The sequence below is a fragment of the Amphiura filiformis genome, chromosome 16, assembly GCF_039555335.1.
Source record: "Amphiura filiformis chromosome 16, Afil_fr2py, whole genome shotgun sequence".
NCBI lineage: Eukaryota > Metazoa > Echinodermata > Ophiuroidea > Amphilepidida > Amphiuridae > Amphiura > Amphiura filiformis.
In genome coordinates, this window is record NC_092643.1 from 47,530,046 (window position 1) to 47,549,558 (window position 19,513).

A 19,513-nucleotide genomic window follows, 5' to 3' on the forward strand; every position below is an offset into this window, starting at 1 on the left:
GTGCAAGGGGGGAGGCAAACATTTTTTGGCAGGCCGAGGGGGGAGGGCAAGAAGGAATGAAGGAAGGGAGAAAGAAAAAAGAAAGAAAGAAAGAAAAAAAAAAAAAAAGAAAGAAAGAAAAAAGAAAGAAAGAAAGAAAAAAAAAGAAAGAAAGAAAGAAAGAAAGAAAGAAAGAAAGAAAGAAAGAGAGAAGAAAGAAAGAAGAAAAGAAAGAAAGAAAGAAAAAAAGAAAGAAAAAAGAAAGAATTATAAACGAAAAAACGAAATTTGAAATCGATTCAGACCTCCTCTGCAAGACACACTACAGACAGCCTGTATCCATAGTGCGCCCACTTTGGTCCCGCCAAAAGTCAAAACAATTCACGAATTTTGTGATTGATCGTTTGCAAGAAATCTTTGTTTTATGGTGGCTAAGAAGCTGATAAATCCTTATTACAGCCGTGAACGAGAGCAATAATTTATCTCGAGAAGGTCAGATGCCGTGGTAAGAAGTGGCAGGTAACCTAGATTGTTTTTGTTTTTGTAAAAGTGGACGCAAACAAAACGAAAATTCAAGAAGCAAAATCGAATATTTTCAATTTTGGGAGCAGAATTCGACACCTAAAACTGTTCTAAAATAAGGCAATAAATCACATGTATGCTACATTTATATCGTCCAGACTTTCTCAACATTTGGGGAGGGATGCCCAGCACTCGGGCCCTTTTTATTTGTTAATTTGTTACAAATTTACTTGTATTCATTTCTATGTAAAAAAAATCACACGTTTGAATGGGAATTGGATTGCGTACTTTCCCAATGTTTAGTGAGCATATTTTAGGTATCCCAGGCAAACCTTAGTTAACACATTTGCTAGTCAGCGAAATTCGCCGAGACCGGGCCCAAACACAATGCATGCATAGAAATTTGATTTTTTTTCGAGAATAGATCGGTGAAGGAAACCTACATAAATATGTTTTCTAGACTAAACTTCACTTGACCAAATTAGGCATGTTCACAAAATTTTCAAGTAGGATATTTCACATGGAAATTATTTTGTTTAAAAAGGTGATTATTTAACTTAAATTTTTATGGTGATAATCAAGTCGCACATGGAATTTTAGAGGGATTTTGATAGCAGTTCCATTAAAAAAAGCTGCTATCGCCATGAGACTAAGATCTAGAAACACCCCAGAAATGCCGCTTTGGGGAATTTTGCTAGCTGAATCTTTTTGATGAAAGTCAATCTTTGACAAGATGTAACTTTGCTACGGAAAGTGCTATGAAAAAAAGGTTTTCAGTGTTGGCTTTGTTTACTCAAGGGCTTTCATTTGATATATAAAATGATGCAGTTTGATGGCAAATTTGAATTCACCTAGCATACCTACATATTTCTCCAATATTTTGAGAAGTTGACGTCGAATTTTCTATTCTATATTGTTTGGTAATAATGTCTTTTGCCAATATTATGTTTAAAGTTGTAATTTTGTGTTTTGATCGCAAAGATCGGATATTTTTATTCCCGATTCGAATTCTGAACCCTTCGCAAGGGTGCAGAACTTTGCCGATAATTTTGCCTTTTTGGACACTAAAATGCAATCGATCCTTAATTTCAACCGAGTCTTAAATTAGCAAGCACAATAAAGTTGGTACCATTTTTATATGTATACATCAGGCCTCAGGGTTCACAGTTTGCTCTCAAATAACCGGGTCCACTTTTTTATGCTGGACCCATTCAGATCCCATTTAGTTGAAATTTGCGGGTCCCAAGCTGATTTTTGTGGGTCCAAATTGCACTTTTAAATGCATCCGATGTACGGAAGGCAGAACACTAACACCCGGAAATGCCATCTTCACTCAGTACTGGCGCGCATGAAGTACATCACATGTATGTCAAATTCGGCAAGTCGAGCCGAATTATTGGATAAAAGACGACTTACCGGCTTACCGCGATCGGCTACTATTCTCAAAAAAAACTACAATTACTACCAAATAATATGCACTGCTTTAATCATCTAAATTATTTGTTATTTTGCGCCTATATTTGCTCAGTTGAAAATACATCTACCGCAAAAACGTGTTTTCGTAAATTGTCACCAGGAAATGTACCACCGACTCAGCTTAGTCGGCTCCCAGCATATTTTTCATTCATAAATTACATACAATTACTGAAATCGCTGCTACATGATACACAGTGTGGGCTCACTCATCGCTATTTCATGCACAGATGTTTGATTAGTGATACAAGGGGAACTGTAGAAGAGGTGGACTTTTCTTTGGATCGTGCAAATATTACGTTACAATTTAATGTCGCCAATGTTATTTGCCATGTTTACAATTTTTCGGGTGGGATTTTTTCCGGGTCCAAGCACAGCCTGCTGGACCCATTCAGGTTATGTAATCTTACTTTTTCCGGGTCCAGTGAGTACAAAAAGCATCCTGGACGCAAAAACGTGAAAAACTGTGAACCCTGGTATACATTGATGAAATTTTAAAGATTTTTTTCAAATTTCTGACCTGCGCAAATCGTTAAGTGTGTATTTCCCATTGCCATCCAAAATGACGTAAGCCAGTCCTTAATATACATAGGCACGGCGTATATAGGACTGGCAAGCGAGTCTAGACCAGACATGATACAATGTAAGTGTGCATGATCATGATGTGGCTCATGCTAGTCCGAGGTGCTCTGACGATAACACTCCGATTGCCATGCGATCTTCCGTTTTGGACAACGGAACCGCTACTTGAACGAGCTAGGCTCATGCATGCAATACATGGTATTGCAGCGTGTTGCATGTTGCAAGATAAAATTCCATTTGATGCAGGCTAGCGCCTGACGTGTGTCCAACGTAATGTACACCATATGATCCTCCCCGGAAGCCCTGCCAAAGCTCATTTTCCATGACGTGTTACGATGTGTGGTACCGGTAGTTTATTCTTTACATTGATCGAATATTATTGGTGACGTCATTAATCTTGCATAATTGATTGAGCGAAGAAGAGTAGGATATAGTCGCTGAACACAGCGTAGCGATGTCAGCCAGCACACATAAATCGGCGCTGCTATTCTCTAACATGTAAAAACTAATTAACTTGCTCTTGGAGAATTGCCCTTATTCCATTTTACTTGAAATATTTTGCTATAATTTAATGCTAGCGTAGTGAAAAGTATGTTTTAACTAAATATTAATTCAAATTTTGAATAAATGCTTGCAAAAGTTCCATAAATAAATCATGAATTTAGTGGTCTGAAAATCGCGACTGTTGAAATTACTCCAACACGCACGTTGAGATGTGAAGCAGTTTCATGACAAGAACAACATTTGGATGGCAAAAAAGTACAGTTATAAAATGCATTAAAATGTCTATTATATGCACGGTACAATGCCGTAGTAGTTTTTCACATATAAGTTGCATTGTTCACGCATCCAGTGACGCACCGTAATGTGCTACTTATTGGGGAGAAAAACATCGGACTTGCATGTGTGAAGAAGGTGCAGAATTCGGCTTACTTGGGAAACATGTAGGGAAACTGTCTTACTTAGCATTTAATTTAGGCAATTTTTATTAGTTGCATATTTTTTTACAGTTTATCAGATCTACTAATGACGTAGATCTACAATCCAGGATGATATATGTGCAATTTGTGGTCCATGCTAGTTGTACTAAGATACAAAGGTTTGAAGTTTGCTATATTTTCAAACATTTTTGTACAACCCTATGGGGCTCCACCAACCAGGCTGCTCCATTGGCACATCTTACATATTGAAGTGGGAGGTTTTTTTGAGCAGACGACAAGAACATAATTATCTCACACTTTCTACAATAGGTATTATCTATAATAAATTACTGAGTTTGGCGAATTGGTAAGGCTAAAAACTTCTATGTTTTACATTATTTGGAAAACAGATTTTTTGCGTTGCGTGAGAGTAAGGTTGTCCGCACCTCAATAAACGCGTCCAATTTTGTTTTTGTTTACGTTAAGGGTGTCAAATTATGTTAATTAGTTTAAAAGGCACTGTCAGCGCACTGCATGCTAAAACTTTTCACACCAACACAATACACTAATGTTGACGTCACATAGCCTGAATTAGGCCTTCTGTCCTGCCATCGGTGTGAGGATATCATGCCTTTACAATGTAGTCTCAACTATTACATGACACAGTAGAAACTCAATTAACATCTATTGTTTATTCAACCAATTTGTCAACATGGTCACCTCAAATTCTTGGTATTCGTGTACGGTACCGGGTATTCAAAAAAGAATGCACCGCCAGCGGTTGCTAATATTCAGTGCTATCTAAAATGTTTTTTTTTACAACATGTTTTACTTCATTTCATGCAGTGACAAATTAGAATGGAAGGAGATAAAATTATTGCACTGAAGAAAACTCTCAAGAAATGGGAAGTTGCATTTAAGGAGACTCATGAGAAGAAACCAACAAGGCAAGACATTGAATCGGCACCACAAAGAATACAAGGTAAATTCACGCCATTATATGGCCTGCTAGTGCTTAGTGCTCCTAAAATGAATGGACAGGTAGTTCCATTAACGATAGCTCAGGGTTCGCAGGTTTTTGCCGCAGGTGGAAAAAAACGCGGTTTAACCCGCGATTTTAACCGCTTGGCAAAAACAAAGTGATTTATAATTCAGTTTTTTCATCTCAAAACAAATCATTAAGTTACAAATATCATTTCCTGAGTGTAACAAAGCCAAATTTTGTAAGTAACATATTAAGAAATTAAAGGCATGCGTTTTCATTGCTCAAGTGCATTTAATCGAAATGTGGCATATATCAGATTCAAAACTTCATTTTAAGGACTTGATGAGACAAAAATTAAGTTGAATGATTCATTAAAAGTTGTGTGCTGCTGTTTATGAGCTTTCTGTGTTATTTTATATGTGAATGATGATATGTGAGTTTTTGCCAGTTTTTGCCACCGGCAACGGCAAAAACAGGTTTTTGCCGGCAAAAACCGAACCCTGCAATAGCTCTACTGAATATCAAGTTACAGTGTAATGCATGCCAGTGAAAAATGATGTTGAACTAGTACTTACATTTTTAGTGACGTTTCACTACTACACTAGTGGTTTCATCAGACTGGCAACAGGAACCGTTGAGGGCGTGATTAAAGATGGAAGATGTTGAGTGAATAGGCCCCTCGTCCTCAGTGGTTCCTGTTGCCTATAAAAGGAAGCAGTCAGATGTGATGAGTTGCCAGTCTGATGAAACCACTAGTGTAGTGGTGAAACGTCACTAAAAATGTGAGTAGTTATAGTTCAACATCATTTTTCACTGGAATTATTCAAAACGAACCATGTTTACAGGATCATTTTCCAGTTGGGCGCCTCAAAAAAAGGACAAGGTCACTTTTCATTATTCATTATTAGGTAACACTTCATATTGCACCATCAAAATGAAAATTTAAGACCACATTTTTTTGTTTGATTTATTTTACCAGATGCTTACAGTGAATACAACAAACTCCGGAAAGGTGGTGGAGTCAGCAATGAGAATAAGAACGCAGAGAGTACCGCAGACAAGAACCAATCGGAGGAGGGCACAGCAGACAAGAACCAATCAGAGGTCTGGGGAAGTCATTTGAATAAGTGCAATACACCATCTGCAAGCAAAGACCAAGAGTGTGATGCAAATCAAGAAAAAGGTTCATTACTGTCCAAGCTGAGCCAGAAATTGTATCAAAATTATAGCCATACAAGAAAGGTAAGTAAATTCATTGGTCAGTTTTGCCCACTTGAGAATGAAATTCTAGAGCTGTGAAGCAAAAGGGCATCACCTCACAAGTCAAAAATCTATACCACCTCAGTGTGTGTAACTCGGCTTAACAGTGAAATCCAAACATGATAGAGAGATTGCTATTTCTAAACAAACGTATCGAACACCCATGCAATCTATTCAAAATCACTCATGTGACGAGATTTTGAATAGATAGCAGGGACGTTTGATACGTACGTAACTTGGAAATCTCTCTACTGTGTAATATGAAAGTGAGATATGGATCACTGAAGTTCGCTTGCAGTTTTAATAATATAGGTTACAAATGTTTACAAATGTCAAAACAAGATAGAAGTATTTACCTCTAATGTTTGTTTTGTTTTTTGTCTTCCATTATTTTACAGACCCCAAAGAGGTCCATGAAAGCCACAAGCAGTCCTGAACATGTTCTGCAGGAAGCTTCACTTACTAATGGTCAGCTTCTACCAGAAGATTCCAAAGAATCAGACAATCTTGGGTCTACCTCCGTGTTTGGGAGTCCATCACATTCCAAGCATAATAATGCAGCGATAAAGGTTACTAGTACGTCACAAAAGTTGCACAATCGGAAGCTTGACGATGGTCCTGCATGCAGTAACATCCTGATGAAAACCCAAGATAAGAAGCATGCTCTGAAAACAGACTGGTTGGAAAAGTGTAAACCCAAAGTGCAATATTCAAGAAAGATGCCTCCACGACAAAGTGACTTATCAGATAATCATATTGACGATGGTGCGCATAATCTAAATGTCAGCAGGTCATTTGAAAAGACGCAACAAGAAAGTGAAAGTTTTGTCAGTAAGGAAAAACAAAATAATGAAGCGCAAAAATATGAGCAAAGTATAGCAGCACCAGCAAATGTTACTGAAACAAGTTCTGTTAGGAGTGAAATATCTGTTGTTGGACAAGATGCAAGGGCGAGTGAAAAAGATTCTAACGTTGTCAGTCAATCATTTGGAGATGAGCAGACAAATGCGCAAGATGAATTCAGAACTAGTAGCGATAATCATGACGAGATGTGTAATTCAGTTGCAAGGAAAGGACCGAAAAGTAAACGGAAAAGAAGCGGAGAAGCATCAACGTCTTCCAAAAGAATTAAACAATCCGAGGAAGCGGCACGTGATGATGAAAAAGAAAGCTCCGTACCACAGTTGAGCAGTTTTGAAGCCTTTGAAATTCCAGATGATTTTGAAGATAGAGAAGTTCCAGGACAATCCAGTCAGGTCAAAGGGCAATATGATGATAATTCTGGTTCTGAGGGTGAGGAACAGGAGAGGCTTAAGCAAAGAAAGATAAAAGTGAAGAAAGTGTCATCTACAAGGTATGTGTACATGTACTAGTGTGAGATAAAGGAAACAAATAATATAGGAAGCAGAGTCTGGCACAGGGTTGTAGCTACGGCGGGCGGACCCACCTGGGACTGGCGCTGGCCACCCGACACAATTCTTTTTAAAAAATTTATTTATTTATTTTTTTTAATAAATGATTTTTTATCATAAGAAGAGCAAAAAAAAAATTTTAGGGGGGGGGGGGTGATACCCCTGGACAGTGTCCGAAATAAGGAAAATCTGGAGGTTATCCCGAGGATAACTAAAGCATAAATTCTGCTTGTCCTCAATACATTGTGGTTGTCCCCATAATGTGTCATACTTTGGGGTAAAATATAGTGATTGTCCAGGGGATAAGTACATAGCTCAATATGGTTGTCCCCAGTGATTTTTGGACAAGAGGACAAGAGGATAAGTACTTATTTCGAACACTGCCCCTGGATCTTATTCCCCGATAACTTGCGTAGTCCACACGCTCCGCTTCGCAATAAATTTGCCACCTGGCATAGAAATTGGCCTAGCTACAACCCTGGTCTGGCATGTTCGCATGTCACACAGAAAATAGTGTACTTAAACCCCATGGGCACTATTGCCTTTCTTATAGCACCACTGATTGGCTAATCATCTGAGTAACCAATCTAATTGGAGCTTTATATTTCACCACTTTCAAGCTTCAGGATCAAAAAAATGCTCGTCCACATGTGTCCGGGCCGTCCACTGACCTGATGGCAGTTCTGACCTGGGGTTCAAACTACCTGTGAGTGCCCATCACATGGTGAATTATTATGACTTCATGTTGATGTTACCAAATTTGTCTTTTTAAAGAAAATTGTACCATAATTTTATCTCATCGGGGATATTAATCAGACAGGTTATGCACTTTTTTTAATTGCTTGTCCAAAATTGCCTGTCCATGAGAAGAATTGAGGATTTTTCCACATGTCTACTTTTTAGATTACCTGTTTAAAAGACGGGTGGACTGATCTCTAGCTAACTGCTTGTGTTCCACCTAAAATCATCAGTTTGTACTTCTTATGCAGCCTATACACGATCAGTTTGATTGATCAATATCAAAGACCCTTGTTATAAGAGTGGATACAAATCTGCCATTGTGCACTGTACAGTACACACAAACATAAATTAAGTGATTTTATTGTTCAACCTTCAATAAAATCAAACTAGATTAGATCTCTTCAATAATATTGAAAAGAATATTATTTTGTATCCAATATTAATCAATCAAATTGATCGTGTATGGGCCACAATTAATGTGATTACTTTTTTACTCATTGTGTTATAGGATGGTAGAAAAATACAAAAATATATGTTCTTGCTTTCAGTAATCCTATCTGGAGCTATAACATGTTTGTTGTTGCATTCACAGGGACAAAACTTATTGTTACAAATAATTTATTCAGGTCTTTGGTATGTATTTTATACATCAGATCCAGCAGTGCGGCTGCAGGAGGCTCGACTCCTAGAGGCAACATGAATGAAAATTATGTACGGCTCAACATGAAATACAAAAGCTACTCCAGAGGGCGTGGACCTGGACGAATGAAAGGCGAAGCCTACAAACGCCATGTGTGGAAGCAGCGGCAAAAAGGAGAGCTTGGAAAAGGAAGAGGAGGAGGAGCTGGGAGAGGGAGAGGTCGTGGAGGGGGTAAACCTTGGCTTCGTACTGAGGATACTTGCTTTAAGTGCGGCGGAAAGGGACACTGGGCTTCGCAGTGTAATGGTTTGTATTATGTTGTTTTTAATAGGCCTTTTCAGCAGCTGATTGGAAATCTTTGTAAAATGTGGCTTGAAGTAAGAACAAACATCCCAACCAATCACACATTGGCAATAGTCAAACCTGCCAACTGTCCCTCATTTTGAGGGACTGTCCCTCATTTAGGGTTTACCAAAGTGAAAATGAGGGACAATCCTGCTTTCTGAAAATTTCAGTGATGGCTAATTTAAATGTTAGAACAGCAGAAAACAATGCAAAGTCACTTACAATTTTGCTCTAGCATTCTCTTTAGTCTATTGTGATAAATTCAGACTTGCAAAACCCCGGGGCAAAACCTTCTCTGAATTCTTAAAGCATTGCACACCTCAAGTCTTTGAATTTGTAGGTACCTGGTGTGTGTACATGTACAAGGTTTTGGTCTCAATGTCCCTCATTCTGACTTTGGTAGGTTGGTAGGTCTGAATAGTGTATTTGATTGTTGTTCACACTAATCATCTGCTGTATTGGCCTCGCTTGATGCAACGTATTGAACGCGGTGTCCACTGCCTGGTTGAATATGTGATGTTCCTTGGACATGTTCAAATTGCCAGAAATTAATTGGTTCAATATTTTTATCGTCTTGCATGATCGGTGCTTTCAGTGAATGTCCTTCTGGAAAGGTTTATTGTTATGAGGAAAGGGAGTGTTGCCTTTTCTCCTTATTTAAAACTGGACTCGGGTACTTTTCCGTGATGTCAAAGGGTTACATGTATTATTGAAGAATTCTGGCGGATTTACAATAGGATGTGCCACCAGCGGTTGCTCTTGCTAGTCCAATGTGTTGCTGGTGTTGCTCAAATGTGACAAAGAAATGAATATTTCACCTCTTTATCATGGTTAGCTCAGATTTGAAATACATGAATGACCTTTGTCTCAAATTTAAATTTCTCATTTAATTTAGCTGTCCATGCTTTTTTCCAGGTCAAAATACAAGTGCTCCTAAGAAAGACATAGAAGAGGATTGGGCAATGAAGCAAGTCGGTGACGATGAGGAATTCCCCACCCTTGAGGAAGCTGCACTTGCTGCTGCTGGCATCAAACCAGGTACACGTTGTTTTGGGCATGGTTGCCATATTTTATCAACCAAAACCAAAAGGTCTTTAATTGCCAATTGGTGGTGCCCTAATGGGCAGCCCAGATGGTTATAAATAATTCATAACCTCATTAATATATGCGAAGCCTGTAATCCAATCAAAAGAAATTGATTGCCTGACCGCGCACTAATTGCGAGGTCATTAATAACTCACAATGACTCGGACGCGCAACAATGACTTCTGCGGCTGGTGCGTAGGGTATAAGCTACAGCGTTATGGCAACGCACTGCGCCTCACGCTTGATGCCGTCGGCGCTTCTGTGATTGGTAGCTCTTGTTGTCGGGCGAATGTTATATTCGCCTAGTTGATTTTTTTTGTAGGGTAGGTTACAACAATGATTAAAACTGGTTATATTTAACAGCGTTTTATGGCATAAAATAACATAAAATGCCATTTTGATTTGTTCAAAATATTAGATACGACGGTAGTGAATGACAATAATAACTTTGCACCATGTATTTTGAGGTCATTGTGTGAAATTGTCAGGTTTTGTTTTGGGCCTCGGTAATTTTAAAATACCTCAGCCCAAAACAAAACCCTCTGATTTCACACAATGACCTCAAAATAGATGGTGCGCAGTTATTATTGTCTAAATAAACGCCCACCAAAACGACTTTCATATTGTGTACTTGGCGCTTAAAGCTATAATATACGATTTGGGTCCAATTTAGATTTAGTTATTGTTTGCCACAATTGTGAAATAATATTAGTGAGGGTTCATCAACTTTGGTTTTTCGGCCGTGTGCTGCGTCTTGGGGATGGCGGGCCTGTGAAAGAATATGCGCTTTATATTCCACCACATGGGAAGAGGAAACCGGGACGGCCGCGCACACTGTACTTACAGTATGTCCAGCACCTCCATGGGAGATACTGAAGGGATGCTGCAGCCAAACAAAATTGTTTCGCTTGCCCAAGATCCGCAGCCGACTGATGATGATGATTAGTAACAACTGTCAAGAATATATTCTGTCCATTTTAAGCCAAAATAATGAGGTAAAATGATAGAAAATCTGCTTACTATTTTGACCTCTCAACTGTAGGGCTTCATGGGGGTAATTACAACATTAATTCATCATTGCTGTATTCTCCTACAAGGAAAGTAAACCTGGCTGATTTCAATTATGTTTCAAACAAATATGTCAACAAGTTGGTTTTGAAAACAATTTAGCAAATTCATTTAAAAATTTAAAAAATCAAACATTAAGATGGTTATAAATATTATAAATTGTGGTCATTTCAAGATGTTGTATTTGAAAGAAGCAGAATTTTCAATCATAATGATGAGTACCAATCATTTTGACACAGCCTGTATTATATTTTTTGCAGATAAAGAAGCCATTGCCAAAGGTTTGATGACAGCACCCACGGTGATGCCACCTGTGTATGAAGAGCCGGTTCCTCCACCACCAATAGAACCACTATTGCCACTCAATGATGAAGGAAAAGTGATAGGTAGGTGTTAAAGTGGGTTATAAAATCAAGGAAAAAAACACCATAACTTGTGTGGCCTCTTCTCCCCACCAGGTAGCCCCATTTAAAATTCACACTCCCTGTTTGGAAGATTTAGGTCATGTCTTCCATAGGGGTGTATGGATTCCAACTGGAATGAGGGGGAGGGGGTAGTTAAGAACAATAGTCTGTACAGAAAGTCTTAATAATTATTAATAGCTAATATTATTTGATTACATTAAGCAGAAAGATTATCAAATACATCGATTGTTTTCGTTGAAATTTTTACATCAACATATGTTTTAACTTTTCAATAGTACACAATATTGTTGACACATTTGTACATTTCATTTTATTTCATAGATACACCTGAGAGTGTTATGGATGCACTCAGGGACATAGGATATACATCCTTCAGACAAGGTCAAGAACACAGTATCATGCGGATACTATCAGGTAAAGCTATGTTCCTATTGTGGAATTTGTCTGTTAAAACTGAGAAGTTTTCATTGAACAGTCATCATTTCTGTCTCTCTGTTGTCTAGCACACCCCCTTTGACGAGCAGGTGGATGGTAGTACAGAATATTAGAGTATCGGATTGTTCTTGTTCTGGAATTTGTCTGTTAAAAGTGAGAAGTCTTCATCGAACAACCATCATTTCCGTCTCTCTGTTGTCTAGCACACCTCCTTTGACGATCAGGTGGATGGTAGTACAGAATATTAAGCATCGGATTGTTCTGTTAGATACATAGTTCTCACTAAGTTTCATTTGATATTAAGAAATCAAATAATTATGCCATTAAACCTGTGCCTTCCATCTAAAATCATTCAACATAATGATCTCTGTATTATCCACACCAACTATCAGGTAAAGCTATGTTCCTATTGTGGAATTTGTCTGTTAAAACTGAGAAGTCTTCATCAAACAGCCATCATTTCCGTCTCTCTGTTGTCTAGCACACCTCCTTTGACGATCAGGTGGATGGTAGTACAGAATATTAAGCATCGGATTGTTCTTGTTCTGGAATTTGTCTGTTAAAACTGAGAAGTCTTCATCGAACAACCATCATTTCCGTCTCATGATCTCTGTATTATCCACACCAACTCAGGCACAGAACTAACTGCTAAATTGTCTTGGTTACTCGTACAAGAGCTTGGGGAGCTAATCTTGGCTGCAATGGTTTATTGTCGTTTGAATAGGGTTTGTGTTTACTAAGTCCCTGATTGTTGCTAAATGGTGTTATATGGTGTGTCTTGGGTCACAGTGGTCAACGACTTCCTGTAAAGTGTGCTGAGGCTTGTGGGCTTATGCCTTAGCGAGTGTGTAGTGCACTACTGATCATTGCACTTGGTTGTTTTTATAAATTGATGTTAAAGGGCTAAGTATAAATGTCTTTCCACAGTTTTCGCTGAGATTACCCCCTTATTCCTCTGTTGGAATTTACGTTGTACATCTCGAATTGTCCTGGAAAAAAATTTTGTTCCCGATATCATTGCATTGTAGAAGAAGGTATCTTCTGTTGCATCCCTATACTAGACCTGCCAACAATCCCTCATTTTGAGGGACTGTCCTTCATTTGGGGTTTTCCAAAGTGAAAAAGAGGGACAGTCCTGCTTTCTGAAAATTTCAGTGATGGCCAATTTAAATGTAAGAACAGCAGAAAATGATGCAAAAAGAGAATTCTATAGCAAAAATGAAAAAAAAGTGAAAATCATGCGACTTGCTGAGCACGGATGGCGATCAATATGTTTCATCTGTCAACAGGGCGGCGTTACTGATTTTTCACCAGTGAAAAGTTTGCACATGTACTTTGGCCAAATGTTGTGATCACAACGATATGGTTTATAATCACATTGAAAGTATAGCGACATCACATGCGAGTAATGCGATGACGTTACGGCACTGGGAACTGACAGCTTTATCTTCTACTACTATTTAGTAGCATGCAATCTTGCTGAGATCCACCCAAATCATGTAAGTAGCATGAGTGCTCCGTATCCGCTGAGCACAGAAAACTTACCTCTGATACTGATTTTCATCAAGTGATATGTCAAAGTGTTCAGCGATGTCATAGGCCCTACCAATGATTGGGAACATAGTGAATAGCTGGTTGGAGTTAGCATTAACTTATATGTTTAAAGCAACTCTTGTTGGAGAAATAAAAGTACTGATACACAAAGTAACATTACTTGGATACAACAAAAACAATTTCTTTGGCACTCTTGTTAAACAGAAACAGAGCCACATAAGTTTTTCCTTCGCATCTTTGCAGCTCTGCAAAGCTTTTTTTTCTCATGGATTATCTCTGAAAGTTCAAAGTTGGTTAGCCGTGTGTGCCGTCTTTTTGGAGGGGTTCCTGATCTTCCTCCATGTGATGACCGCATGCCTGGCTGGCAGATAATGTGTATGTGGAGTTCCTTAAATCGGAGCGATTCTCTAACTTGTGGGTGAAGGGCCTTCTTTCACTACCATGCAGTGTAAAAGTTGATGTGCCGATTGGAGAAGTGGGCATTAATCCCGCAGTATATAAAAATGTAGTTGTGGATTAGGAACCACTGAATAGATCGCGAAGACTTGATAGCTATGTGATAATGGTATCTGCCGTTTGTATGTGTCTCCCGACGAAATATAATTTCAATGTTAGATGAAGAGAATACCTCTATAATTGCATCAAAGAAATTGTTCTTCATTGTTGGGAACCACTGAATAGATTGCAAAGACTTGATAGCTATGCATGTGATAATGGCATCTGCTGTTTGTATGTGTCTCCCGACAACATATCCATTGCATATAATTCTAATGTTAGATGATGAGAAATTGTTCTTTATGGGAAGTACGATTTTCTTGGCTGTATGTTATTAAATGTACAGATCTGTGAGCACGGGAAAACATCTATCATCTGCATCCAAAATGAAATGTACATACTCGTACTGCTTGCCATTTTTAAATGTTTCATTGAGTATCAACAACATAAGACCATCAACAAGGTGAAACTGATTACCGTACTTAAAGACAACTGATTTTCATACAGTTTGATCACTTTTCTGAAGTAATGTTTTATAAACATTTGTTCCATATTTACACAGAATCGTACACAGAAGAGCTGTGATGGATATGTTTTATTAAAAATCTGTAAAACAAACTAAAATAAAAGATCACAAGTATTTCAAATAAAAAAAATGCAGAGACCCTTGGATGATTGATAAAATTCCTAAGAAATACATACAGCTGATGAAATAAATGAAACAAGCATATACTGTATAAGTGGTAATTTTCGCGAGGGTTTTATTTTCGCGATTAGAGCTCCAACTGCGAAAATAACACCTCGCGAATGTATGCAAAATGTATTACAAGTATAGGGAAGGACTTGGCAATCGCGAAAATAACATTCGCGAAAATGTGTCTCTCACTCCAAATCGCGAAAATAACTGTACGCGAAAATTACCACTTATACAGTATACAGAATTTATAATAAGGGGTTACAGTTATGATAGTTTTAATAGTAGAAACAAATGACCCTCTGCCACACACACCCCTCACACTTACCTCCTCCTCCCTAAACACACCACATGTAAGTGCGTGTAATATACTTAGCTCTGGTGACTGCTTTGAACAACAATACTGGTGTGGCAACAAATTTCCTCCAGGATTGTAGGCCTGTCAACAACGGTTGTGTTATCCACTGTTGTAGGCATGATCCTAAAAGGTTGATGACCCTGGCGTATAGGGTCAAGCATTACATTGACACAGCTTTATTGATATTTAATCCTAGGTCTATCAACACTGGTTGTGTTATCCACCGGTGCAGGCAAGTCTCTTACCTACCAACTACCAGCCTACATCTATGCCCAGAGATCTCCTTGTATCACACTGGTTATATCACCACTGGTATCACTCATGGATGATCAGGTAAGGATTGAAAGGCACAATTTTTGCATTTTTGGAAACCGGTATAGGTATGATAACATACCCTGCAAATGATAAAACTGAAGAGGACCTAATTAGGTAAGAGGCAGGCATAGACAAGTGTGTGGAAGAACTTAACTGTTGGAGGATCCCCATGCAATGCTTGGCTCCGATGGTGGAGGATCGCCATGCAGTGTGTGGGAATCCTATTAAGGGTTTATTTGGTGGATTGCTACGCACCTCTGACGTTGGAGGATGACCACAGTGTGTGGGAATCCACTTGGGATGTGGTGGATGGCTTTGCACTGCGTGGGATGTCGGTGGATTCCCACTCGATGTTTGGATTCGTTAAAAGTGACCGAAGTAGTGGCTAGTGCATGCCTATCCTCCAATGTTGGTGTGTGTTGAATTTCTTGGGTTGTTCTCTCACCGACTCGGATAAGTAAGTAGATTATCCAATATTATCTCTGGAATTGACATTTGAATCACAGATTGATATAATCTATTATTATATAATATGAAGCTTCTATCTATACCACTCATTTTTAGTACTGAATGACGTTTAAATCACACTGTTCAGTATTTGTACAAAACTGTTCAATATATCTTGATACCCGCACGCTCATCACAATACCCAGAAGGCACGCATCACATAAACGCAGTATTCACGTAGAGCATTCACAAACAGTGATTGAGACTAATTTTGGTACTGCACGACTCCCTCTGATGTGCAGCAAGTCATGTTGTCCTCTGAAGCACTTTACAAGCAAGCACAAAACTGCAGCTAAAATACGGTGATTTCATCGGGTATAATCTGAGTTAATCAGGTCAGTATCTTAATATTGACAATGCACAGAGAACATGGTTACTCGTTTCACGGCAGTATTGCAGTAGTTAGGCCTACAACATTTTCACGGTAAGCTTACTCAATTGTCTGCGTGGTGCGTGTGTGTTCATTCAATCAACACAATAACCAGCCCTCGAATTAAGGATCTGAAGGGGCACAGCAACTTTTTTAGGGCAAGTTGATAATTGCCTTGGATTTTCACTGAAAAGGCAAGGCAGCACGCAATTTGTAATATTTCAAAAGGGCATCAAGGCAACTATTGAAAATTTGAGAAGGGCACCAAGGCAATTTTTCAAAAGCGAATAGATGCATTGCCGTCAGCTGAATTCGACACCAAAGTAAAATTCGACTCTCAACTTTACACTAAAACTAACCTGATTGCTTAACACACCTGCTTTAAAAATAAGCAAGCAATCAAATATCAACAGTTTAATTTACTTAAATTTTGCGATCCCTAGTTCTGAGCTGCAAAACTGACTCGAAACAGCGATGAAACAGCTGTAACTTTGGTAAAAATATTGATCAAAGTTGCCGGGATAAAAACTATTTCGTGCAAAAAATATCTAGAGATGGGCTTACATGTAAAAGATAAGACGATACCGGAAGGGTATCGCCATCGGTTTGCAATGGGAAGTCAATGTTTGCTAATCGAGAGATTAATTGATTTGCCCAGCGCTCAGATTTTGTTCATGACACGAGGTCGAGGAAGCTTAGCTGTTTAGTTACTAACAGCGTTTCTGATTGGTCGATAAATGCGCTGAAGGTGTTTCTCTGACCAATCGAGAAAATGAAGTCATTTCTAGCAACCAGATAATGTATAAAAGCCAATGTGATTGGCTGAAGATGTACGCTTACGTAGGGGTAATGAATATTAATTCACAACAAACTATTGTGTATACTGTGATTGATAGCTGGGTTACGATGCTCAAAATAGCGATCGTGTTCAATATTTTCGATCTAATTTTCCACAATTTTGCGGGGATTTAACCAGTACTTGTTAATGATTTTATAATGAAGGGGCAGGGCTGGCCGGCTAGGGCACCCACGGCAAAGTCATTTAGGGGCACGGCAAGTGACTGCCGTCTGTAAAGGACATATTTTTAGGGCATTGCGGCAATGGGGGTGGGCACCCACGGCAATATGCCGTCGGTGCCGTGGGTTAATTCGAGGGCTGACAATAACAAGGCCAGCCTAGCCTTGACTATGCCTAGCCTATGTGTATGACTAGGCCTGTGTCTATAAACAGCCTTGTGTTTCTGATGCATGAATGTTTTCATTTATGAGTTTCAGTCAGCTTCATATTATATAATAATAATAATATTGGATGGCTTTATTTCGGGTTATATGAGAATATACTGCACTTGCCATGAATGATATTCAACTCGCCGTACCGGCTCTTTGAATATCATTCATGGCGCGTCAGTATATTCTCATACAACCTCAATGCCATCAATATTATATAATACTTCATGGTTCTGGAGCAAACAAAAGCGTATATTGTTGCACCCTGGTAATCAATCGCCATAATTACCTTTATTATAGATGGCCATTGTTTTGCACAGTAAAAGTTTCTTTTTTTCCAGATCTTTGGTCTTCCCAAATGCCTTAAAGGAGCACGTCTCCATAGCAACATGACCAAGGTGCAAAGAGAGAAGGTTGTGAAAGAGATAGCGGCCGGCAACGTCAATGTCCTGCTGGTATCTCCAGAGGCTATAGTTGGAGGAGGGCGTGCTGGAGGCGGATGCTTACCTTCATCAGATAAGCTGCCACCGATTGCATTTGCATGTATTGATGAGGTGCATTGTGTGTCTGAATGGTCGCATAATTTTAGGCCATCTTATCTCATGCTGTGTAGGGTAAGTGTAAATCTTATGGGCATTACCGGCCAAATCATCGGCCTCTAAGAACTATTCTGATTGGTTACAAAGAGGGGTATATCTTGTATTGAACCAATCAGAGCTGAGAATGCTGAGAGATCAAAAAGCTCTACTTGGATTGGTTACTCAGATGATTGACCTTTTGGTAAATCCCATAAGCCATTGCGGGTACACCTGAGAACTCGTCATTTGACGATGTCTGATAAAGGATGTATGCATTGGCGCAGATTGGTGTGATGTCAAATGACGAGTTCTCAGGTGTACTCACAAAGGCTTATGGGATTTACCGAAAAGGCCAATTATGTCATATAATTAACTAATTAGGGGCTCTGTAAGAAAGGCAGCAGTGCACATGGGATTGAAACAATTTTTAATAATTAGAAGTCATAACTTTTAAGCATTCTAACAAATGTTTTAAGGAGAGGGAGGTACATTGTCAGCTACAGTGGTTACGAGACTCACCTCTGCATGGTGGAGGAAGTCTATGGTTCAATGCCTGTCGGTGGTGAGTTGTGGAGGTATTGTCTTGGAAAACATGATCTGTAGATTAAATTCAGACTTCAAAGTGCATAAGAATTCAATATAAAACCTTGAAAAGGCTCCTTTAGAATGGACACCAAGCAGTCGGTCCTGTGTACAGAGAGATCCATGATATACCTGTACTTCTAATCACAGTCAATTTTGAAAAAGAGTAGGGATAGCCTAAAAAATTGTTTGATTGGTGAACTTAACAAGAAAGGAATTTTATGATCAATATCAAGTCCCTACCAAAGGCTGGGCTTTCCAATGAGCACATCTCGATCATGCGCATTGGTAATGTGATGGTGTAGTGTGGGTTTCAGTTACATAGGATTTTAAGATTAAGTTGAATGATCTATTTTCCAGGTACTACGTGAACGTCTTGGTGTGAAGTGCCTACTTGGATTGACTGCCACTGCTACCATGGCAACAGCTAATAGTGTTGCAGAACATCTTGGGATAGCCGGTGATAGTGATGCGGTAGTGAGGGGATCATCTGTACCAAACAACTTGATGCTGTCAGTGTCAAGAGATCCAAACAGAGAACGAGTAAGACATGCCGGTATTAAACTGTTATTTGTAATTTCATGCAACCAGTCCAAATATTTCAATTTTCTTGCAGACGTTTCGAAAACTGACGGTTTTTTTCATCGATGCTGTTGCAGTGATGATCTTTGTACAGCGGGAAATATTTGGACTAGTTGTATGAAATTACAAATAACGGTTTATCATGAACAGTCCTGATGAATATCTTCAACTGCGTGTATCATTGAAGTCCCAACTTACGCCTGTGTAAATTCACAATAGCATGCAGCAGTCATGCAATTCATAAAGGGAAGTGCACGTAGGTGCTGTATCCAGCTCTGTGTTTACCATATTCTACCTGTTATGAGCTGATTATTGTACTACTTTATAGAGCTACAGGGGCGTAGCAAGAGCATCAGGGGCCCATGGACAAGGAGCAAT

The 19,513-nt window shown here is 38.9% G+C and overlaps 2 protein-coding genes across 2 annotated transcripts in view; both read left to right on the plus strand.

The window, feature by feature from the left end:
- The first annotated feature begins 348 nt into the window (after positions 1–348).
- LOC140172706 (uncharacterized) lies at positions 349–7,094 on the plus strand. The gene is made up of 4 exons (XM_072195838.1): positions 349–498; positions 4,323–4,458; positions 5,441–5,703; positions 6,120–7,094. The coding sequence occupies exons 2-4, from the start codon at positions 4,335–4,337 to the stop codon at positions 7,092–7,094; spliced, it is 1,362 nt and encodes a 453-aa protein (XP_072051939.1). The 5' UTR covers positions 349–498; positions 4,323–4,334.
- Positions 7,095–8,534: 1,440 nt separating this feature from the next.
- The window catches only part of LOC140136110 (ATP-dependent DNA helicase Q4-like), a 55,520-nt gene continuing 44,541 nt past the window's right edge, over positions 8,535–19,513 (plus strand). The window contains exons 1-7 of the mRNA XM_072157816.1: positions 8,535–8,820; positions 9,775–9,897; positions 11,274–11,399; positions 11,760–11,852; positions 15,171–15,307; positions 17,735–18,007; positions 18,914–19,096. Coding sequence (XP_072013917.1) covers positions 8,571–8,820; positions 9,775–9,897; positions 11,274–11,399; positions 11,760–11,852; positions 15,171–15,307; positions 17,735–18,007; positions 18,914–19,096 — 1,185 coding nt within the window. The 5' untranslated portion in view covers positions 8,535–8,570. The remainder of the gene's footprint in view (positions 8,821–9,774; positions 9,898–11,273; positions 11,400–11,759; positions 11,853–15,170; positions 15,308–17,734; positions 18,008–18,913; positions 19,097–19,513) is intronic.

Coding starts and splice junctions, on each gene's coding strand:
- LOC140172706 (XM_072195838.1), top strand. CDS start 4,335: ATGGAAGGAGATAAAATTATTGCACTGAAGAAAACTCTCAAGAAATGG. Junction 4,459..5,440: donor GGCACCACAAAGAATACAAG/GTAAATTCACGC, acceptor TTATTTTACCAG/ATGCTTACAGTGAATACAAC. Junction 5,704..6,119: donor ATTATAGCCATACAAGAAAG/GTAAGTAAATTC, acceptor ATTATTTTACAG/ACCCCAAAGAGGTCCATGAA.